The sequence below is a fragment of the Dicentrarchus labrax genome, unplaced genomic scaffold, assembly GCF_905237075.1.
Source record: "Dicentrarchus labrax unplaced genomic scaffold, dlabrax2021, whole genome shotgun sequence".
In the NCBI taxonomy this organism is placed as follows: domain Eukaryota; kingdom Metazoa; phylum Chordata; class Actinopteri; family Moronidae; genus Dicentrarchus; species Dicentrarchus labrax.
The window spans coordinates 9,329,959-9,354,382 of NW_026136711.1; the positions used below are offsets into that span (position 1 = coordinate 9,329,959).

Genomic DNA, 24,424 nt, shown 5'->3' on the forward strand with positions numbered 1-24,424 from the left:
AGGCAACAATCCTGATTTACTGATATTCTCCAAAAGACAGCAATCATGACTCACATGTCAGTCTTTTATTTCAATGACAAATCATGGTTGCAAAGATGTCATCTACAAGTTTTTACAAATGTGAGCACTACAAAGTCCGATCAAGCTTGATGTCACTGTGAAAATAGGATTATTACCATCTTTGGATGCTATTTTCAGATCAGTAAAGACAATCTTTCTAAAAGTGCATATCAAACAATTGAAAAGGCCAAGTACAGAGAGATCCATACTGAATTATTTGTTCACAAAAATAGCACAAAGAAAATATCTGTACTGTCAATACCTGGAACACATACTAACGTAGAGACAGTTAAGTACAACAGGCTATATTCAGTGGCACTATGCTGCACAAAAAATGAATATCCTGTAGAAATTTGGCAACATCAAACTTAGAGGCCATAGGAACACATCAGAGAACTGAAGGCTTATCACGGTTTAAAGGCACACATCTACATAAAATAAACACAATAAAATCTAGCATTCATCCAGACAGTGCAGCATGTGATTTATGTGGAATACATTTACACTCAATTCTATATTATTATTGCCTTAATACAATCATTTGCCATCTAACATTTAAGAGCTGACAATAGGTATACAGATGTGTCAACAGGTAACAATACAGTGGTTCTACAATATTCCCACTTGTATCCCTTTTAGATGGATGTTGTTTGTACAGTGCCACGCTGGGTGGTGTTGGTATTGAGATGAGTGCAGCTCCAGGGAACAGTGTGCAACTACTGATCACAGTGAGCTGGCAAATATGGAGACCAAAGTGCAAAAGAAGTCCACACTTTCCTCACCCTATTCTTTCTATTTTGATCCTGCTTGTTTCTGCCTCTGTTTTTGCAACCACTTATTTATGTTGTTATATTTGAGCCTCAATCTTGAACACAAAAGGATATTCAGAGCACAGATTTTTTTGTGTGTAGGATATGGTGGCATCTGGCGGTGGGTCTGCAGATTCCAACCAACTAAAACCCCTTGACTCAACCAAGCGTGTAGGAGAACATATAGTATATGGATGGAAAATGCCCTATCTATAGCCAGTGCTTGGTTGGTCTGTTCTGGGCTACTGTAGAAACATTGTGGACTCCCACTCCCTCTGTAGATACATAAAAACATCTCGCAATTATTCTTATTTTCAGGTGATTATACACTAATGAAAATGTGAATTAGATATAAATACCAACATATTATATTACTATTATATATATTAAATACATATAATATAATATTAGATTATGTTATACTAGAATATTTTATTTAAAGATCTTCCCAAATGTTACACACTGGACCTTTAAATTATCATATTGGAGAAACTATTACCACACAAAAAAATACTGTGCTCAATAAATGTATGTGCATGTTTGCTATTACAGTATCTATGCAAGAACACAATAATAACCTCTGTCACTCCAGTCTACCCATTTCCTCTGTAATTGTCTGCCAGATTTAGCCTAAATAAGCTAGTTGACTAAGCATTTTAAAAGCGTGCTATGAGGTGATTAGTAGTAAGTCAGCTAGCTTTAGAAATACACACTAGTCAGGGTTTTAAACATGTTTTACAAGCACTTTTGCTGCAGAGTTAAAACACTGAAGGGTACTTTTTTAAAAGGAACCATGAATATAATGCTGCTATAATTTGATAATTTGCTTGCAAAAAATGTTTCTGTCCCATTGCACACACAGTACTGAGGCACAATTATAATGCCATATTTACCACCTGTGATCTTATCCTCACGTTCCTTCTTCAATCAAATGAACTTATAAATGAAATGAACAGTATGTTTCAGCCACTTGCATATAGAGAACAGTACATTTATGGTGTGCACGACCTGTCTGTGTCAAACTCCAGTGCCAGTAGAACTGACCATCAAAATCAGTCTGAAACTCAGAGCCAGGAAGCCAGTCCCCAACAGGTCACCCAGAGCTGTGAGGTAGGGGATGGAGAAGTTGTCTGGATCCAGTCCCCTTCGCCATAGCCATCGCACCATCAGGCTGGCCGCACAAAGCAAAATCACCACCTGGATAATGACAACAGGTGGATTCGTTTCAGAAGAGAATATCTCAGATTGACGTAAAGACTCAAAACTCATTTTAATTAAGTGTTGTAAGAATACACAAACTTGTATCGGTTGATCTGACCTGAAGTAGAGCTGCAGACAGGTAGCAGATGATAAACGTGGACGTCATAGCAGTATGGCCTCCCTGCAGGAGGTGGATGGTGTACAGGAAGAGGAGGTGACCAGGGACTACAAGGATGACCAGGACTCTGGCTGATTTGGAGTTCACATCTGGAGAAACACAGAATGAGTAGTAACAAGCTGTATGCACTTTTGCTGCATGCTGGATTCAGTTCAGGTGCTATGTGTATCTTAAACCAGTGGTATTATTAAATGAACAACACTTCACATAAACTTTCTGGTGCAAATCAGACTTCTTTCAAAAGAAACACACTTATTGGCTTTCTTACAGAGAGTAATTTCTGTGCAGTCTGCAGATAGCTGGAACCAGTAGCTCGTTAGCTTAGCTTAGCTTAGCTGAAAGACTGTGAAACAGCTAGCCTAGCTCTGTTTGAAGCTAACTGTTTCCCCCTGTTTCCAGTCTTTATGTTAAGCTAAGCTAAGTGTTTCTGGTCTCCTGAATGTAAGTTAATAACTCCCTCCTTTTAACTCTTGTTTGGTCTCCACTGACTCCTTAGGTGAAATACTGGATGTGGCTCTTAAGCTGTTCAATACTTCCTATATTATTCACTTTCTATCCACTAACTTTATCGGTCTGTCTGCCTTTGTCTGTCGTTTGGGGTTGGGCAGTTTACTGCTGGAAATATGACTATAAATAGATCACAAAACCAAAATAATTAGTAAAACAGACTCAGTTGGACTGCAGACAGTATTACCAGTGTTTTTCAATGGACAGTAGCTAAAGCCACTGCATATCACATGTGTAGTCATTTGATTCATTATTTAAGAAAATATTTGTTAATGATACTGTCTCATGTTTGACTTGGTAATTATTTCTTGATTTAGCACCTTTATGTATTTTCTTTCTGTATCTGACCTGAGGAGCAGAAGGTGGCACAGGGTCCAGGACAGTTGCCACTCATTTTAAATGGCAGAGCTCCAGGAACGCTCCAGTAGTGGAGGTAGGTGGACATCCTGCTGGCCTGGATGGCCACCAGATTTCCCCCTACACCTGCATGGATGTTGAAAAGTGTAGCGCTGATCAATTCCATAATAAACATTTAATAAAACTAGGAATCAGATGAGGAAAGTCCATTTCAAGATTGGACTGAACATAGCACAGTGGAAGGTAAGAAGGAGATAAATATGTTTTGGAACTTTTAAACTGTTTCTCATACCCAAATGAATTGTGTGTGCACAAGATACAATTAATTCCCATGTTTTAATTCTTTGTGCGCATGAGACAAGTGAGCCAGCACAACAGACCAGACCCATTCTAAATTCATTGACATGGACCTTTACTCTGCAGTGTTTATAACTAGCCCTAATATGCCTTCGGGCAGAAGGCTGATATAAGCTTGGATCTTTTTGGCACGTTGTCAGTAAATTGAGTGAGGTTTTTTGGGCAAAATGTGGGTTGATAGCCTGAATGTCATATTGACTCCTTATAACTAATCCTGTGATTTTAAAAAGTACATTCACCATTTCCTTATATTTAGGTTTACATTGCAATCCCTGTCACAGTTGCACATATAACAACCCACAACAAAAACATTCATTATTAGGGGCGGTGGGTTATTGCATGGTTGGTGTTTAACTGCAGCTAACACTTGTCAGGTCATCGTCATATTGTTTTACCTGAATGATTGCTATGAAGCACAACTGGATGCTTTGTCCAAGAAGAACGAATTGTATCTTGTGCCCATGAATTAATGGAAACGTGAGAACGAATTGTATCTTGTGCACCAGCAATAGCAGTGCTCGATGGCGTAAAATGTGGCCTTGATATAATGTTTGTTTTTTTCTCTCTGTGGCCACTCCAGGGCTCTGTATGTTTTAATATTTACCAGAAGTGAACCTCTCATAGCATATAGCACAAATTGAATCTCCATCAGCCATTGTTTATCCATTGTTCTCTTATCATCTGGCAGCCATATGACAGGCTGAGCAGTTACTGTACTGAATAATGAGTAAACATTCTTCACTAATTTTGCTTAAAATCTATTCCACAGTTATTACTGACTCACAGGGTCCCACGGGTCTTTTTTCTCTGAAAGCTGGGAAAAGGCAATCTGGATGTTGTTCCATATTCATTGTAACACTGCTGCTCTCCCCTCAGGCTGATTTCATTATAGCAGAACAAAACCTCTTGGCTTTCAGAGCTTTGAAGCACATGGATCATTGAAACAAAACAGGAAGGGGGTTTCTGGCAGTGGTGGAATGTAACTAAGTACATTTACTCAAGTACTGTACTTAAGTATACATTTTATGTACTTGTTTGTTCCATTTTATGCCACTTTATACTTCTACTCCACTACATCTCAGAGGGAGATATTGTACCTTTTACTCTTATCTGACAACTGTAAAAAAAAAAAAGATATATATATGATACGTTTATATGATATGATGCAGTACTATAATCTACCCGGTAGTACTAAAGTATATAAAGTAATAAATCTAAAATTCTGACTTTTAAAGAAGTATTTTACCACTGGAAAGGAGGTATTTTCATAAAACTCGACAAAGGTATTCCCTTTTGCTCAAATGGTAGAAATCCAACAACAACCAGAATGCACTGGGCCTCACCATTAAAAACTCTCTTCTGGTGAAATACTGAGTCCGCGGCAAAAAATGGCAACTTTGTCGCAAATGTTCTCATTTTCCCCCGAAACAGTACAGTGTAACAGTGGTCAACCTTAGGGCATGTAAGAAAACTTTACTATTTCTCAGCATTTGGTTCTGTGAAGAAAAGAAAATTGTTCAATGAATTATCTAATAGAACAATATCCAAGCACCAGGGACAAGAAAACACAATCCGTCACAAAAGAAGTGTGTATCATTGTTAAAAAGGATTAAAAAAATACAGATAACAGACAATTTTATAAAATTTCCCTCAACAGGAAATAATCTGCTCAAAGTTCTTCCAAATCACTTGTTGTCTTGCAGTTAATGACTTTTTCTGGCAAAGAAGTGGGGAGCACTGGGTCCAGGAAACATGCTTCTTTGCATATAGTTGTTCATTTGCATTTACTACATAAGTTTCCCTTTAAGTAACATTTTGAATTTGGGACTTTGTTAGACTACTTTTAGAGTATTTTTACTATGGTATTTTTATCTGTACTTAAGTAAAAGATCTGAACACATCTTCCACCACTGATTTCTGGTCACCAGGACAGGAGGGGAGAGTGCTGAATTGGAATGCAAATGCACTTCCTGTACTGGGATAGCGATACATGCCAGAGTCTTTGGTAGCACTGAGGCTGGCAGAGATGCTGCACAAATGGGAGCCAGTGAATGCATAGTTGGCATTCTGATCAGGCTTGTGGTTTATGTAAAGACCATTGTTATTCCTCTCTACTTAGTATGCTTTGTGGGAAACAAACTTCAGTCAGTGAAGATCTGGCCATATATGCCTCTCCGAGGTTCCTCTGACAGGGAGGAGACTGCTTAACTTCAGCAGCACTTTAATGCTCAATGATTGATTAAAAGCTTAAATTTGAGGCCCTTTTAAATGATAATGGGATTAGCTGCTGGGCGTCTGCATGCTCCAACAATTTCCACATTACATCAGTTGGCATGAGGCTTTATTGATTGATAATAATGAAGCTAATTATGAAGCTTAAATGCCATTCTTCAAAGATTAAGACTGTTGAAACAGCATAACCCCAAATCCCAGCTCTGCTCACTCCCTCAGGAAAACATGTCAGTGTTAATTTCTTTGCTCAGAGCATGTGGAAGAAATGTCACAAATTGTTTCAGCCTCAATTAAAGGGATTATATCTGCAACAAGATCTATTTTAGGCAATAATAATCAAAGTTATCATCCTAATTTCATCACTTAAGGCGTCTAGAATGAGGAGATCACAGTGTAAAAATATTTTGTTTCAAGTAAAAATCATGCATTCAAAATATTATTCATTAACAATGTGGAAGTACTATAAAAAATATACTTATAAATGGCCCTGTCAGTGTTATATTGTTATATATTATGAATTTCTTATTTTTGAGGCATTTACACACCGTTTATTTCATCATTCATTAACTATACACCAATTACCACCACCAAAGTTATAACTGTTGACAATTACATTTTATGAACATTATGTGTTATAAACCATTTATTTAAAGGGGCCACAGAACCCGTGGCCGCAAGGACCCTTGGTACATGAGGCGCCAGCTCTACCAGGTGAGCTATTCAGGTGCCCCATAAACCATTTATTATGTGTTTATATAGTGCTTTTTATGTACTGCTTATGAATTTTAAATAGGGAGTTAAAGTGTTACCAGTAAATCTGATGGATGAAATAATTTTTGCATAGAGTTTATCTTCCACTCACCATTGATGACTGGAGTAAACACTGCCATACCCTCATAGTTTGGATTGCTCACCGTCTTATCCAGAATCAGACCACCAATACTGGGAAGAGGACAACAAACAGTAGGTGAGTCTGAGTGGGACGACTGTGTAACTATATCTATTACATTCTCTAAATGAAATAGACATATACTTTAATATTTTAAAACACTTCAGAGCAAGAAATGTTATAAAGTTGTTGGACCGTCGATAGTGTCACAAGTCGACTCACCTGCTGATGGACATGGCCAAAATGACAGGTTGCCAGCCTGACTTTAGGACCTCTCTGATTGGTGGAGAGCGACGGGCAATAATGACCCATGCTGGGATAAGGAGCAGGAAGAAGCCACACACGGCAGGAGGCAGGTACCACATGTCTGGAGAGCAACATAACACAGGACACGTGTCAAAATCTTTGATAACACTCTTGAAATAGTATAGAAAATGGTGTTTCAGACTTTTAAGATGTCTTCAAGATTAACTGCTGCTGTCTGGAATCAAAGGTGGACTATGCTGCCCTCTTCTGGCTGAAATCCTCCTCAGTCGTCACCATAATACTGCTGCTATGTATGCAGTTGCATCAAGTTTTGTTCAACTTTTGCTCTTAACGTCGGTTTAGTATCAGTTAAACCATCTGAATTAGGCTTCAACCTCTTTGTCCATGCATGTCACTGGTGCAGACAAACAATGTACTTAAAGAGACTCATGAGGCTTTCTTGATGTAATATCATGTGTGACCTCTGACCTCTGTAACAGAAAAAGAAGCTGCTGACCCCAGCAAGCAGAGACACAGTGATGAGGTCTCCGAGGCTGGCGGCGATGGGCGTGGCCACATTATCCGGGTTGATGCCCACTTTCCTGGATCCAATAATCACTGCCACCATCACCAGACCTGACAAAGCACAAGATGTTCAACACACTGAGCTCATAAACTCTCCTGTCCTCTGCGTTGTACTGCATTCCTCTGCAGCAGTGTGTGCCTTTGGCTGACCTAGAGACAGTGCAGCGATGAATGCAGTGGTGACGCTGCTGGCGCACAGGACTGCAGCCTGGGTGACATCCACTCTTCCCCTGGTCAGACCCCCGAGACCCACAGCTGCAACCGCTGCCAGGAAGCCCACAACTGTGGCCTGGACCTGGGGATGAAGGACAGAGGGAATGGATGTGAGGCTTATATCTCATTATCTGTCCATCCACCCATCTCTTTACTCCTGTATCTCTCCGTCTGTTGCAGAGAGAAAAGAAAGCAAGTGGACCAAACATTTTGAAGAAGATTTAAAAGAGAGTAGAAGAGAAAATATATATATATATAAAATGATACAACGTGAATGGAGCCTCAGCCTTGTTAAGCTAAATAAATAAAAGTTGGTTGATTCAGAATGGCACTGACAGCATTGAAAGCATTATTACTTTAACTAACAGAAGCTAACTGGCTAATTCTGGTAGCAGTTATTGAGCTTGCTAGAGTGAGACATGACATAGTCATGAAAAGTGACATTATGAAACAATAAGGGACATGGAATAAAAGTATTATTAAAATGTAAAATGCCAAAAAAATAAAATAAAAACAGTCCTTTTAAAACACATTTCATTTTAAAATTCCCTTTGTTGTTCGTTGTTGAATGAATGATAAAATAACATTTCATAATGAAAAATAAAGAATCTTAACAAGATAGCAGTAACATACTGTACCTGATCTAATCTCACCTCTTTTTCGATTTCAAAATTAAAACTATTTATGCCATCTACCATCTGCTATGGTTTTAGACTAAGAGGTACTACTGATTTGAAAACTCCCAGGATATTGGTGAAATGCCTTAAAAGTAAACACAAAATATATGTAGTTACCTAATAAAAATAATGTTTCTGCAAGCAATGGAAGAACCAGCCCTGTCTTTTGATTTCATGCTCTAATATCTTATCATAACTACCGTTTGGAACCATCTCTAACCGTTATCTTGTGTGTGTAATTGGCTGAGAAGCATTAGTGAAGTCTTTTGAATGGGAGGACAATGTTATCACACCAGCAAAGCTTCTTGAGTTAAACTGAATTGCCTTGAAGCCGGGGGAGATGGACTAAAGTGATGGAGTGTTATTAATGGAGAGTGTGCGGTGGAGCGGTGTGTCACCTGAATGAGAGCCAGATTACAGAACACCATCCTCCACTGCTGCTGGGCCTCATCCATCTGCCCCATGTTGGCCTGTGGACGGAAATGGGTTGACGTCATCACATTGCTCAATCACGTGGTACTGGGAATGAGTTGTTGAGTGTCACGGTGGAAATGTAATTCCTAGTAGTTCTCAACAGTATGTCAAATTACCCTGACAAATGTTCTGATTTGTCCACAGTGTGCGTAGCTAATGAGTAATTATCACTCCGACTGCAGTCAGGAGATTGCCTGCAGAGTGGAAGTCATATGATTTGATAATGAATTCTTATCCATGGATGCTGACGTTATAGCACTTGATTCCCAAAGCATATAGTTCCCCTCCTTTTGTGTGGAACAGTTTGCTGAGAGACTGAATATAGCCTCACGTTTTCTCAATAATCAATAAGTGTTTCCTTCTTGTTCCTACAGTGTGCTGTTTGAATGATGTCTGTACAGAGAAGGATGTTTTCACATTCATCTGCTGAAAGTGAAAAGTTTCTCTGTGCTCACTGAAAAGCAGATTTTAAGGGGCAGGGCCTACAATCATGATTTGTGACATTACAAATAGTCAGTGTGCAACTTGTACAGTGTGATGTAGAAACTTGAAGCCACCAGTGCACATCCACTGTGAATGGACTTTACAGTGAAGTAGGAGACATCTTGTGTCCAGCAGGGAAACTTTAGAAACAAACAACATTTGCATATTCAGAGATTCTGGGATTTCTGGAGGGGATGTTTAAGGACGAGACACAAACTCTACTTACAGTATGTACACAATTACCCAACTGGGCTAGGAAGTTGGTGCCATACTATAAGTTTAAAATGTATTCAATATTAAGTGAGAGTTTTACAGTTGTATACATTGAAAATAATTGTCAGCATGTCTTCCTGCTGTGTGTGTGTGTGTGTGTGTGTATGTGTGTGTGTGTGTGTGTGTGTGTGTGTGTGTGTGTGTGTGTGTGTGTGTGTGTGTGTGTGTGTGTGTGTGTGTGTGTGTGTGTGTGTGTGTGTGTGAGAGAGAGAGAGAGAGAGAGAGTTTCCACTCACTGCTGTTGACAGTCTGGATGCCAATGTCATTTCCAGATTCCCCTTCAGCCCCACCAGGGCTGGCACCAAGATAAACACCTCAGAGATCTCCTTAAACACCTCCCAGTGCTGAAAAACACCACAATGCTCTTTTAACCTTCCTTGAACCTTCTGCTCCCAATGAGCTGTTCAAATACACAATGAAATTACGCTGCAAAAAACACTTTTCAACAACATTCAGCTTATGGTTGTTCTTCTTGTTTAAAGCTGCAATAATGTGTTTTTGGCCACTTGGGGCCAGCAGAGGTTCCGAACACAACATTGACATATTAGGCATTTGCTTATTTACACACCCTGGCGGTTAGGGAGCAACATTATCATTCATTTGAAGTTGTGTCTCTGGCCACCAACGCAAGTCCAATATTCACTCTATCATAGCTCTGTTTTTGGTCTCCACCAAAAAGGGAAATACCTGGCTCATTAGCTGCTAAATGCTCCATGATATTCACCAGCCAGTCTCTAACTGTGTCTGTCTGCTGCTTGGTGCTGAGCAGGTAGTGTACAGTGGGTTTTTAGTGCTCTTTCTCAAAAGACAGCTGCCTGCTGCGGCTGAAAACAACACTATGAGATTGATGAGAGTGAGCTGCAGCGAGACAGCTAAACAATGAGCTGAAAGTCACTTTAAAGCTCCATAAAGGAGAGCGGAGCTGCAGATTCAGCTGCTAATTCTCTGTAGGTTCATTACTATGACACTTCCACTGTTTCACATTGTCATTTGATACATTGTTATAAAAATATAAATTAAAGCTGCCTTAAAGAAATTGAAAGAACCTGCCAGTCACTGTCAGTGTTTCTTATTTTCAGTGCACTGAAAATGTCCATTTCAATGTTGAAATACGCCACAATGAGACTTCAGAACATTTGCTGATAGAAATAGACCTTCTTAAAACCTATTTGCTCAATCAGCTTTTAACTACTACTATATTGTATATAAATATATATAAATGTATAACAAGCTCCAGATGACTAACCATGTCTCTTACCCCCTCTCACAGGCAGCAGAGAATTTAGACAGTCAGAATGATCTGACCGGTGAGTGCTCAGTGATTTGATAAGTGTCTGTATTTTCATGTATCTGTGTATCTCACGAAACCTGATCCGTCAGCTTTTTATGCTTCGACTAGCGGCTGGCCGACGTGCTGCATAATTCAAGGTGTCAGTCATGTGCCGCTGGTGAGTTATTTACAAGAGGTTAAACAGGGACAGAGCTATTAGGTGGCTCTCTTCTATCTAACCTGTGTTATGACCGATCAGTCATGTTCTGTGAATATGAAAAGGCCAGATATGATCAGACAGCTATTATAGCTTTTAGCCAAAAGTTGCTTGAAATATGGCTTGATTATTTTGCATTTCTCAAGGGCTTTTTGTACTGTTTGCAATGATCTTCCATAACTATTGGATCACAGATTTGTTGCCTAAGCATCCCATTCATCGTCCGTCTGTCTCTGTCTGTCCTCCAGCAACTCACTACTACTGTAGCTCAAGGCTACAAGAACCACTGAACCCTACAGAAAACAGTGGTGATCATGTAAAGTCATAAAACATGGCCAAGCTTCACTTGTCACATTTCTAGAAGAATCAAATATACCAGCCTAGCATTCCTAACAAGCTGATATCTGTATGTAATTTCACATGCACATTTTTTTCCCATACTTGCACTATATCCATGACTATCCCAGCTGCCACCATGCCCAGGCCCGACACCAGGTACGGCAGCAGGACCTGGAGTGCGATGATCCACGAGCTCTCTGGCAGAAAGCCGTGGGCCGAGCGGGTCAATTTGCATGAGAAGCCCCTCAGCTTCTTGCCCTGGAAACGCAGCTCCAGAGCCAGATGGGTCACCACCATGGCTGATCCCTGTTAACCCATCCCTGCCTGGAAACTGTTGGTATGGTAGGGAGGGGTGGCTCGTCCGCACCACAAAAATCAGCCTCCGAGCTTTTTTGTTCAGTCAGTCAGGCAGATTTGAGAATGATCCGTTTCAGAGAGAAGATTTCTTGTCTTCACCTCACCTGTGACTCTTTCAAAAGTCACAGGAGATGGGATTTATTTCTGAAAAGGGTTTTCCTTGGAGTAGTTTAGCAAAAAACAGCAACAAAGAGGGATTCAACGAGCTTGTTTTGCCCTTCACCTGTCACTCCAGTGCTGGTAGGGCAGCAACACAAAGTACTTTTGCAAATGGTGGACTAGGTGGAGGAAGCTGCTTTCATCCACTTGAATGGAGCACACACATACATGTATTCATTCACACACACACACACACACACACACACACACACACACACACACACACACACACACACACACACACACACAGGTCCACTTGACAGCAGGTCTGTGAGGCCTCTTATGACACTCTGCTACTGACAGACCTCCACACACACAACACACACACACACACACACACACACACACACACACACACTCATTACAGCCATGCACACACACTCCCTCTCCTCATGCCTCACTCTTCAGCAGCCGGGCGGCCGATGCAGAGCGCTGGAAGCCCGGTCTCTCGCGGGGCCTGAAGAAGGTCCAGGTCCTGTAGGACAAGGACATCCAGAAGGCCAGCAGTTTCTTCTCAGCCCTCCTGTGCTGCCACTCCTTCTCCTCCTTCTCCCTCCACACCTCCTTCTCTTTCTCCTCGCCGCTGTGCTGATGCCCTGTGTGAGATTGACTACTCTGGAGCCCCTTCCTCATTTTGATCAGGGGAACGCCGGGATGTCCGTCCAGGCTGCGAGCTGTGTGAGGGGACACTGATGGACGGTGTGATGTCGGACGCTTGTCTGTGTCCGTGCTGCTGCCAGGGCTTCCCTCTGATTCCAGACGGATAGATGAGTCGTGACAGAGCTCTGTGGTGGAGGGAGGGACAAGACGGAGGACAGTGTGTGTGCGGTTGTGTGTGTGTGTGTGTGTGAGGGTGGGGGGGTGATGCTGCAGACGTCTGAGTATAAACAAGGTGACCCGACTGTTATCAGTACTCTTCTCTCTTCAGTTTTCCTCTTTTCCTCCTGGTCTCTTTTTAAGCCAGTTCAGAGGATACTGCAGATGAGCTCTCCCCCTCTTTAATAGCTCCTCCTTTCCCTGCTCTTCGATGTCCTCACTAGAAGTGGGTGACGCACTCGGAGCAGCAGCAGGTGCTGTACCTGTCACTAACACGTGGTGCTGCTGCTGCCTGGAAAGGACACAGTTTATCCTCTTTGATTGGTAGAAACACACAGGCTGCCACTAACTGTCACCCCCTGGACTTTTTCAGTCTGTTCAGTTGGTTACGTCACTCTTTTGTCTCTTCTTGTCTTTCTCATGTCATTTGCTATTCCATAAATATCTGGCACAGAGATTAGAATCAGTAGCCTTTATGTACACCTGAGCTGCTAGTTAGGTGTTTGTGGCCTCTCCTTATTCCTATGTTCACTCTATATAAAGTAACACATGGGGGAACATACGCCTGTACAGAATACTTAAGACCATTTCACACACGCACACACACGCAAGGGCAGTGACTCAGCTGAAAAGTGTCCTTGAGACATGGGTGCTCTACTCTCTGCAGCTCCCCCTTCTGACTTTTGGTTGGAATTTGAAGTGTGAAGCAACAGCTGCAAAAGATTTATGGTGTTTGGACACACACACATTAAGGAGATAAATCACTCGAGTGGAAACAGAGGAATTCCTCCTCTTGAAAATCGACCTTTTGTCATATTTTTTGGCGAAAAAAAGAAGCTAGAAAGACAGGGGGAGGCATGTATCAGTGTTTCCAGGCAGGATCTGAACTCATCACTGTCAAACATTATAGTGAGGCTAACAGAGCTTTTTCCAATTCCTGAACCTGTCATTGCTTTTCTTACAATGCCTGTATTGGTATCTGTCCAAATACGGTAGCAGCTGCAGCTTCTGTTAACAAGTGTCTCTGTCAGTGATGATTCACTGCAGCTCTCCTGTGAGTAAGTGCTGAATTACACATCACAAAAAGAAAATGGGAAAAGTCTTTTGATTCAAGTTCCTTTCCTTTGGTCTTAATCTGTGCCACATTTTCCATCGGACATTATGGAAAAAAGTGTGTAAAATATATGATTGAAAGTATATTTTTTGCTGTATATTTTGGAAATTATTGAAATTTTACTCATTATTATAAAATAGAACATTTCATTTTAAAATGCCCTTTTACAGAAATACGAACTGTTTTTATTTCATTATGGAGTTTTTCCCAATTCCATGCCACTCTTTTCATTTATCATAAATTGGTTTGATAGTCATTTCTCCTGATCTCTTAAAGGTTAAACTCCCTCCCCTCACTTTCACACCTTCTAAATGCAATGTTGAAACTACGGTGGCCGCACCAGTGTTTGGTTTGTCCGTTCTGGGCTTCTGTAGCGGTTCAACATGGTGGCCTCCATGAAGGAAACCTGTCTGTAGATAAATAAAAAGCTCATTCTAAGGCAAATACACAGTTATTATTTTCAGGTGATTACACAGTGATGAAAAAACACTTATTAATATTATATAACGTTTTTATATCACCTACATTTTACACACTGGACCTTCAAGCTATCTAGTTTATGGATTTAGCTAAACAGGGCTGCACATGCTACCTAAAAGTAAAATGTCTGAATATTACTGGGCAGATATAACTATTTCATAAATAATATTAACATTAGCAAGGTGTGGTAGAGAGTGGATCCACAAACTAACGTTAAGCTGTTAGGTATTAGTCATTTCAATTTATTATAATACACATAGATGTGAAAGCCTGCATTTCTCAAAGCTAATGCACAAAGATAAGAATGTTAAATGGACCTGTACTTGTATAGCACCTTTCTAGTCTTCCGACCACTCAAAGCGCTTTTACACTACGTGCCACATTTCATACACATTCACTCAGTGATGTCCATTGAACAGAAAATAACTCATTCATACATCGATGCTGTGCATCGGAAGCAATTTGGGGTTCAGTATCTTGCTCAAGGATACTTCAACACGTGGCAGGAGGAGCCGGGGATCGAACCAACAACCTTCCAATTAGGGGACAACCCACTCTGCCTCTGAGCCATAGCCGCCCCAAGCACAGAGACACAGTCTCATCTAGCTGTAAACACCTGGCCGGGGGAGGTAGAGTGGTTATCTCCAAGGTTGAAGGCCCCCAGATCTGACCGTGGCTCTAGTTTCATAAATAATATTTAGTTATTAGGGAGAGCAGGGTGGAATAATTGATTTTCTTTTAGGGCGCTGTCTCTCGGAATTGGTTGGGTCGTGTGCCAAGAGGCTGGGACCAGCCGGTGCACCAACAAGGAAGCACCAAGTCTAAACCACGGTTGCGTCCCATCACATAGTCCACCAATCACATTGCTTAATGTGAAACTGATATAACCTCTTGTAACCTTTGATCGCTACTCTTTTTGGGGCGAGAAAAGACAGAGTAACAGCACTCCGCTGACTGTGGCTTCTCAATCCAACAAGATCCTTGTACAAGTATTATTTTAATTATACAATTCTAAATAAACTTCTAAACTGAGAGAAGTTGTTTGTCTTATGTCCTAAAGATCATTTTGATACAACCCTAAGCATTAGGAAGCTAATGTGCTGCTAAAGATTAACTTGTTGTTATTTTGTCTGTGAAGTAACCATAATATTACTTTTTTTGTCCTGAGCAGGAAGGAGTTAAGAAATACTGGAAAATATGTTTGTCATTTCTATAGCTGAAGTTTCTTAGGCAGAATGAGTTCAGGCACACATAATTCAGTCAAATAAAACACAGACACTGACAGTCCCCTTTCCCTGTGTGTGTGTGTGTGTGTGTGTGTGTGTGTGTGTGTGTGTGTGTGTGTGTGTGTGTGTGTGTGTGTGTGTGTGAGAGAGAGAGACCGGTGTGCTGGAGTCAGAGAGCCACTCCAGCTGCACCTCATCGATAATCAAGACCTCAACAAACTCTGCCAGATCCACGTCTCTGCATCACATCAGTCTGCACTGAAAGCCATTTTTTTCATGTTACAGGGTCCCCTGTTTCCTTCCTGGTCTGGTTCCAGCCCCTGTTTCCATCCCCCCGTCTCATCTTGTCAGTCCTACTTCCCTGCCATGGATCCACACTCTTCCCAGCTTCCAGCCCAAGCTTCCCCAGGTCTTGCGTTCCCTTTCCCTCGCCTTCAAATTAAATACTTGCCCTGACACTAATACAATAGATGTTTATGTTTTCAGGTTTATTCCAGAGGATATTTGTTTTTCATGGTTTTATAGGGCTAAAATAAGCTAAATGTTAGCTTCACCAACATAATCTGTACCAAGGATGTGCTCAATGCCAGGCTAAAGTTGCCTAGGCAACAGCCCTAGCTGAGCTGCCTCCCTGGAAAATAAATTACGAGTAGTCTATAATTACTAAAGTTAGACCAAAGTAAATTGCCATATCAACTGTTATTACTGTTTAATATGATGATAATGATAAAATGATGCCCTATGCCCCGTCATGTGACAACGTAGCATCCATACTTGGTATTGTTTCCGTTGTGTGAGGACTCTTTTGAAGTTGGGGAAATAATTAACAATGAACATTTGAATCAATGGGATGCCCTGTGAAAAAAGTCTCCACATATTTTTCTGAACAAAGAGCAGCTTGTCATGTTTGCGTTCCCTTTTTTGTGTGTTTAAACCCCCAACCACTAAATAGCAGAGTTGTAAATGTAAACCGAGGGTTATGATGTTGGATGTTACTGTGATTAATACAAATTCAGTTCAGTATCGCGATATATTGAATTGTAACCTATGTAATGTAATACGTATCATATCGCCAGATTCTTGCCAATACACAGCCCTAATCCCTGACCTGCACTTTACATATCATTGACCAGGTTGTATCTTTTAGGTAAAGATGGGTTAAGATAAATATTTAGCTATTTCTGTTTACCAGATATAAAACATTACATTAACACCACTAGGTCTTGAGCAGAGAAATTTGACTTTTGAATTCTAGTAGAAATACAGTAAAAAAAATAAGTGCTGCAACCCATGTATGGGGACCTTTCTCTGCCCTTCCCATTGGCTTAACTAACTGTTAGCTGGCTAAATGTGGTAGCAGTTTAGCAAAGAAATAATATTTTATAATATAAATTCATAATGTATTTTTTCTTTATTCCATATTGACCACAGAGGTTTCACATAAATAGAGTTTAATATAAAATTTAGAACCTGTTTATATTATACAACTACACACTATGCTATGTGACCTATTTCTATATTTGCCATGTGGCCTTGTTTCCCACTTCATAGGTGCATACTACAAAATGAACTTGTAAAATCACGTGTAGTTGTACCTTATTGCCAAGACCTGTTAATTTGTTCCCATGGAGCAAGGTCACTTTATAGACCCATCATGTCACTGTGACCTCAAAACCCACAGCACCATCAGCTCACAGCTCAGTCTGTTCCCCTCAGAGACACATGGACAGACATCAAGAGTCAGAGAGAGGAAGACATGGATGGACATATAAGGTTACCTTGTCGGACTTAGGCCGTCTTACTTCCAGCTGGAGTAATTATCTGGTCATATTCCTGTTATTACTAGCTCTTTGGATAAGGTAAACTTTGGAAATGATCTAGACTCTTACTCAGTCACTCAGTTACTATAATAATGTTAATATAACAATTCAATCAAATATCAATGTTAATGTTTTTGAATGTCATTTTTGGTGCAGATACTGTCTACATAAATCTAATAAGCAATTTTAACTTTAAAAATTGTTGAAACTGATTACATTGAAAATTTTAATTAAGTTTGTAAGTTAAAAAGAAATTTAAATTACTGGTTAAAGCTGCTTAATCAAGAATCTTTTTTTACTTACACAACTGATGTAATCTGTTTCAGCATTTGTTTTAGTTAAATTAACTTAATATTGTTTTACAGTGTATAATCTGTACTGCTGTCTGTCATAGAGCTGTGCAATTCCACTGTGACTGACCTGAACCTGGTCCAGCAGCATGCCGGCTGTCAGCATGCCCAGCCCGGCCAGCAGGTATGAAGGCAGCACCTGGAGGCAGATCACCCTGGATGACTCTCTGGAGGAAATGTGGAGCTTCTCCTCCTCCATCAGGACAACTACTACTGCTGACATTCATGTGTGGTCTGCACAGCTGCCAACTTTCTGTGCTCATTCAAACCAAGCTGCTGCCAAAGAGCCCAAAACTGTTTGTCTTTCAGTCTGTCAACCTGCCCTGCCCTATATCGGCCTGACACTTCAGGACAATATTACATCAGAATTAAAATCAAATAAATGATTATTTAACCATGTTTACTACATTTAGAATGTTTTAACACTGATCTCTTTTTCAAGGTCAGTTGGATTGTTTTCAGATTCCATATTACTCAATATTATGTAAGATGTCTATTGACTATAAACACACCTCCTATTAAGTCAAACAATCACAGGGCCTATCAGAATTTCATTGAGGCTTCAATGAGGTCACTTTCCACTTTCAACAATGTGGCCGCAGCGTCGTTGTTCTTTTGACTTTATAATCAATTTAAATATTCCTGTGGTTAAAGGAAAATGACTGAGTGCTCTTAATACTCAAAAGATGTACCAGGTGCTCCTGTAGGTCCTTTTTAAATATATATATGATAAAATAAATTAATAATTATAATTAAAATTGGCCATTACAATAAAGGCTTTTTAATATATTCCTTCCTTGTTGCTATTTTTTGGAGTGCCTGGATTTCCTTTTTGTTTATTCCTTTGGGTACATGAATAATGGCTTTTTGTGAACCAGTAGATGGCACAAATCAGCACTTTTACTCTGAAATACTAAATATGAATAGGAGGTCAAAAGACTTGTACCACCAAAATACTGCATATTTATACTGTTTTAAAAAAACAGCTATTAAGAAATTTAACATTTTTCTATCAATGGTTTGATGTATGGGCATTTATGCATGTAAATGCTACACAGAAAAGGTTTGTCTTAATCATGAATAAATCATTTGCAAGATTCTAACAAGCACAGGTTTCATGTCAGTAACTATAGAGAAGCCAGAAAGGCATCTCCAGAGAACAGAAACACAGCCCACCTCTATCTGCTATAAATATTCACTCTGCACCTCCCATCCCCAGTTTAGGTCTCATGTTATATGTCAAGGGTGGGAGCCATAGATTACAGTTCTCCGGAGCTGGTTGTCGTGCAGTCACTGATGGCTTCGTTGGCTGGTTGTGTTGTTTATTAAGTCTTCTTACGGGATCATCTGCTGTGGGTGGCTTGCAATAGCTTCATTATTTTTTTTGCTCAAGATGTTGTGTTTGGTTTCTTGTGGAGCGTTACTGGCATCTGCTGGCAGAGGCAGGCTCTTATCTGTCATCTGGTGGCAGTTGGGTTCACGGCAACTTTGCTTGCAGCCAGTGAACACAAGGTCAGTGCAAGAGACCAGTTCAGCAACAGAACACAACACGTCTCTGCAGTAAAGGTTTGGTCCTTCTTGAACATGTTTTGCATGCAGCAACATTTGCATTGCTCTAGATTGTAAGCATTTGACTGATTTTTTTACATTGATCTTGTCAAATAATTGCAGTTTTGTCTAGAAATCTGGTGATTGTAACAGGATAGCATGTAAAGTTTGAAAAACGAAATAATTAGGTCATGCATTGGTTGGTTTGTTTCTCAAGGTGTGTTTATTGTGACAAACATGGCGAACAAGGAGAAGAGCGGGCCCCGGCCTCAGTTTATCAGTGGCTCCAGTAGTGTATCCACCACCATCCGTCTTCGGGACCTTTATGATCCCAAGCCTCAACCTCCCAAAGCCCCAGTCCGGATCCGCCCTCCGGGTCCGAGAGCTCCATCAGCAAAGGAACTCAATTTAAAGCACAGCTCTCCCAGTGATCCTCCAACCAAGACGATCATGAGGAGACGAGCTCAGTCTCTACCTTCATCAGCAGAGAGGAAAAAGGAGCTCAGGAGCCTGCAGGTACGCTTTGTGGACTCACTGGGCCTCGAGTTAGAGGAAGTTAAAGTCTTCAAAGTTCAAGAGCGCCCCCTGATACCCCAACATGTTATGTTCAGACTACTGATGAGCTCTGAACTGGCTTTCGGGAAATCATTGGAGCTGTCCCTGCCTTACTTCAAACCTTGTTTCCCTGAGAATATGGGAGCTCAGCCAGACTTCCTGAAGCGTCTCTACACTCAGAGCGTGTGTCTGCAGCAGGTCCTGTGTTCAGAGCAGGGGATAACAGGCACTATACAAGTACTAAACTTAGCTTATGAGAAAGAGGTCACAGTGCACTACTCTTTCACCAACTGGAGAACACTCACAGAAACAACAGCATCCTGGGTATCAAGTGGGTACCGTGGGGAGTGCGATGCTCCAGAGACAGATATCTTCAGATTTCGTCTGCCTGTGCCGCCCTTCATTTTGCTGCCAGGAGCCATTTTAGAATTTGCCATCTGCTACTGCGTAAAAGGATCTAATTATTGGGACAACAACAATGGACACAATTACAAACTGTCATGCCACAGCTACAAGGTGACTGTGCCGAGGGAGTGTGAGGACAGCATGCTGCATTTCACCTGAGTGTCCACACAGGGGAGCTGGAACACCTGCACACAGATATGGGTGACAGGCAAAAAAGTACCACCTAAACTACCCATAATTCCCTTTGCTTATTATATTCAGCAGTGGAATGTAACTAAATACATTTACTCAAGTACTTGCTAGTACAGTTTTGAGGTACTTCAGCAACTGCCACTTTGTAAATATTGTACTTTTTATTCCACTAGATTTATCTGACAGCTGCAGCTATCTTTCAGAATTAAAGTTTACACGCAAAATAAACGATCAGTTGGAAACTTTGTAGAATCATCCCAACAATGTATAAAGTAGTTAAAATGAACTCCGCCGCAACCAGCCACAACATTAGAATGCTGCTTGTATGTTAATGTACATTATCTGATACTAATACTTTATTTACTGCACTTTTACTTAAGTAATATTTTGGATGCAGGAGTTTTAATGAAGTATTACAATATTGTTATTTTTACTTAAATAAAGGATCTCAACACTCGCTCCACCTCAGATAAGAAGATGTTCTAACCAGGGAGAACTCAAATTTAACACTAGAGAAATACTAAAATGGTCAAAGGAGGTCAAGACTTTAGTTTAAAAAGGTAAAATCATTTAGTGAATACTGCTTCCTTGAGTGATCTGACAGATAATCTGAGAATAAATCAGGTACCTCTGGCTCCTCCTAGTGCTCCTAATGACATTTGCAAGAATCCAACGGGCCTGAACAAAAACAACCAATCAGAGCTGAGAAAGATAGTTGATTGTTGGGTCTCATTCTCAGGTGATCAAATGCCAACACCACCTCATGTGCTACTGTCAGCATATAAAGTTTCAGCAAATATTACCAAAAAAAACCCATTTTTCTAAAGGTTACCTACTGTAGCAGCCATCAGTTTAGTATGGCTTAAGCTCCAAAAACGCAGGATCCTACATTTCCCATAATGCAACTTAATAGCACACCACTACCCACACTTCCAGCTTAACACAATGGCTTTCTGTTGAAAATTGGAAGTCTCAAGCCGGAGTCAAGACAACCCAGATGACATCCCCTCAGTACGAGTAAGCTAAACTTCATATGTAAAACGGGTGCAGTGGCCCTTTAAAATATTCCAGTCTGAGTCATGGAAGGATTCCTGTGTTCCTGCTGGGCTTTTATTTAGATTAAATCCCGGCCACCTCTGTACAGATCTACAAAAGAATTTGCCCACTCTGCACGTCAGCAAAGTCTGGTGACCCAATTTAATGACCGACAGTCTGAGTTATTGTTGTATCTTAACACAGAATTTGCACAAGGTGACAAATCCATATTCTCTGCTGATTTCACACAGAATGAGAGCACTTAATGAGCTGCTGGCAACCCGAGCAGCGTGTTTGCTGTTACTCTGCACTTTCTGTCACGATCAAGGGGGCTTGACCTCACTCTTCTGGAGCTTGTTTTGTTTTTAGAGGAGGATTACCGGGAGCAGTGCGAGCTCCTCTGTTGCACTATGATCCCTTGGTTATCCCCGACGGCACTGACCTTTCACCAAAAAGTTTCCACTGATATGAGAGGCCAGATTCCACAGAACTTCCTGGCAGGCTGCAACGTTTGACTCATAGGCGGGCGTTCTTCCATCTGCATTAGTCACTGCAGCTGTATGGCAAGCTTTAAACATGATAGCAGATATCTGAACATGAAACACATTACGGAGCATGTCAAGCCCTTATCCATAATCAATCAATGAGAGAAAAATAAAATGTTGTTTATTAAAGACACAAGTCTGTCATCCAAATGTGAACAAAAAGTTAGCCCTACCACTAAAAATAGAAACAACTGTTATGACCCTTAAACTGACTGACAGGACTTTAAATCTAACTAAACTCAATTTTTTTGAATGATCTGTTACACAAGCTCATACAGTATTATCAGTTATGATCTCTTGAGAAACAAAAAACAATAGATTAAAAGTAGATTAAAGTAAATCTCTTCCTCCTTATATTAAGTATGAATGTGCCTGTAATTTCAGTTTTGGGTTAAATTACAGTTTGGGGGTTTCCTGTGATTGTTTAAAACTGTACATGCACATGAGTGATTGAACTGCAACTCTGCAACAACACGAAACACTAAACCCCTCTCTCCAGGCACGTTGATAAGTTTGTGTGTAATTTGAAGCAGTCAGACGTTGCAGTTGACAGACACTAGATGGCATCATTGCTCAAATCTAAGACCCTACAAAGTAAAGCAATGTTGGATTTTTGTCTCCAGTGGTGGAAGAAGTATTCAGAACTTACACTCAAGTGAAAGTAGCCACACAACAATGTAAAAATACCCTATTACAAGCAGGGCCGGATCTAGAGGAAAAATGCCTGGTTATGGCCATTTTTTAGACTAATTTCAATGAAAAAAGACTTTGACTTTGACTAAAAATAAAACAATTTACTGATTTCTAATGCCACCTTTAGGTATTTCTATTTGATCCTTTACTAATGTGCCACAATCATGTAATGTTTTTGGGTTCAAATATCTTTATTTAGGGGCTTTTCCATGCAAATATTGATTAATGTGATTGTTTGCGATTAAATCAGCATTTATTTCTGCCCCCTTGAAGTCTCCATGCCCCAACGCCATGAATACTTCTCCAGATCTGCCCCTGATTACAAGTAACAATGTTGCATTCAACACAATAGCCTGTCAGAGATATGAAGATCATCAGATTATTATTACTGATGTTGAGGTAGAGCTAAGTTTCTGTTGGGCAGTTTAATCTGTAACAATGCATATTTTGTAAAATGATAACTAAATAAAATCTTAACCTGCAAAGTACCATAATAATAGGTGTCAAATAAAAGTTGGAAGTATCCTAAATGCAAACACTCCAGTGAAGTACCTCAAATGTGTAAAATACAGTACTTGAGCAAATGTACTTTTGAACATCCCACTGCTGTTTGTTGCTAACTTCGCACTATTTGAGATCCATGCAACATAAATGTGTTTTGTTTCCACAAATCCTATGAATGCACATTTTAGATATCAGTCTTTTTGTTGAGCTTTTCTTAATTCACCACTAAACTATAGTAAAAGAGAGTCACAGCTTCCCTCTGTTATGATAATAAACTGCTGTAGTGTATACTGGTTGTGGATTGAGTGATGAACTGGTTTACCCTCATTATCCCATCACTGATTCCTGAGAGCGTTATTACAAAACTCCATCTGCCTTTAGAAACTTTTTCAAACAATCTATTTAGAAAAGTAACACAACATTCTGTAATCACACTCCCCGGAGAGCTGTGCACTGTCCTCAGAGCTCTCAGAGGGCACTCATAACCTGGCAACCCTTTCTTGTTGTGTCTTACACTTTGCCTCTGTAGCTTGTTTGTAATTACTGGACTCACAGACGATGACTTATTCCACTGTAGCAGTCACTGTGAGGCGCGGTGGATAAAGGCATGAACATAGCAGTAAACTGCAAGAATGGCCTTTGTGCTGCCAGGCTTTAGCGTGCCCTCTCTACTTGTTTCTCCTAAACCTTTTACAGTTGCACCAGAAACAAAAACAAACATCCCCTCTGTTCTCCGGGGCTGCCTGCGTTTCATTGCTCTCATTGTTTGTCTGGATGGATGTTCTTCACTAACAGTCTTAGCTGTCATGCCAGCGTGTTGCTGGGGCACACATCCATGCAGCCTAGCAGCGCTGTGCCTTTATTTGGGGCTGTCATCTTGTGCTTATTGCCGGTAGTTATATAAGAAGCCACCATATTAGGAGCCAACATGATGCTCAATAGTGACGTTTGCTCCAGGGACTGGCTGGAATTGAAATGTAACAACTGATGCTTCATTTTGGGTGCCAGTGATTATGAGTTGCATCATTAAAACACCATTATGGCCTGTGTGTTTTGGAATAAAAGAACTGTGTCGCTTGTAATATTTGTTCATTGTTAGTCTCGTGGGTATGACTGATTTCCTCATATGAATATTTATTTGCAGAAGAAACATTTTGCTCCTATGAAGCTAATGTGTGGTTCAAAATAACAGCTCTGGAGAGCAACAGTGACGTGGTGTATTGTTCTTATGCAACGCAGCTAAATGAGTGTTTCTCAGG

General features: G+C 40.5%; 2 protein-coding genes across 5 annotated transcripts; one reads left to right on the forward strand and one right to left on the reverse strand.

Moving 5' to 3' along the window:
* Positions 1-50: 50 nt before the first annotated feature.
* On the reverse strand, positions 51-17,887 carry LOC127372223 (solute carrier family 41 member 1-like). 3 transcript variants are annotated; one of them, XM_051415728.1, is made up of 10 exons: positions 17,759-17,887; positions 9,777-9,884; positions 8,709-8,780; positions 7,571-7,715; positions 7,325-7,471; positions 6,812-6,956; positions 6,563-6,642; positions 3,103-3,237; positions 2,188-2,336; positions 51-2,066 (listed from the first exon to the last, which is right to left on the reverse strand). In XM_051415728.1, the coding sequence occupies exons 1-10, from the start codon at positions 17,885-17,887 to the stop codon at positions 1,887-1,889; spliced, it is 1,290 nt and encodes a 429-aa protein (XP_051271688.1). In that variant the 3' UTR covers positions 51-1,886. The 3 variants fall into 3 exon arrangements, with proteins under 3 accessions (XP_051271688.1, XP_051271686.1, XP_051271687.1); XM_051415726.1 differs by lacking the exon at positions 17,759-17,887 and adding an exon at positions 11,469-13,180; XM_051415727.1 differs by lacking the exons at positions 3,103-3,237; positions 17,759-17,887 and adding an exon at positions 11,469-13,180.
* A 1,062-nt stretch (positions 17,888-18,949) lies between these two features.
* ppp1r3db (protein phosphatase 1, regulatory subunit 3Db) lies at positions 18,950-24,247 on the forward strand. 2 transcript variants are annotated; one of them, XM_051415468.1, is made up of 2 exons: positions 18,950-19,254; positions 19,454-24,247. In XM_051415468.1, exon 2 carries the CDS (start codon positions 19,474-19,476, stop codon positions 20,353-20,355), a length of 882 nt encoding a protein of 293 aa, XP_051271428.1. In that variant the 5' UTR covers positions 18,950-19,254; positions 19,454-19,473; the 3' UTR covers positions 20,356-24,247. The 2 variants fall into 2 exon arrangements, with proteins under 2 accessions (XP_051271428.1, XP_051271429.1); XM_051415469.1 differs by having other exon boundaries at positions 18,950-19,200.
* Positions 24,248-24,424: the final 177 nt, after the last annotated feature.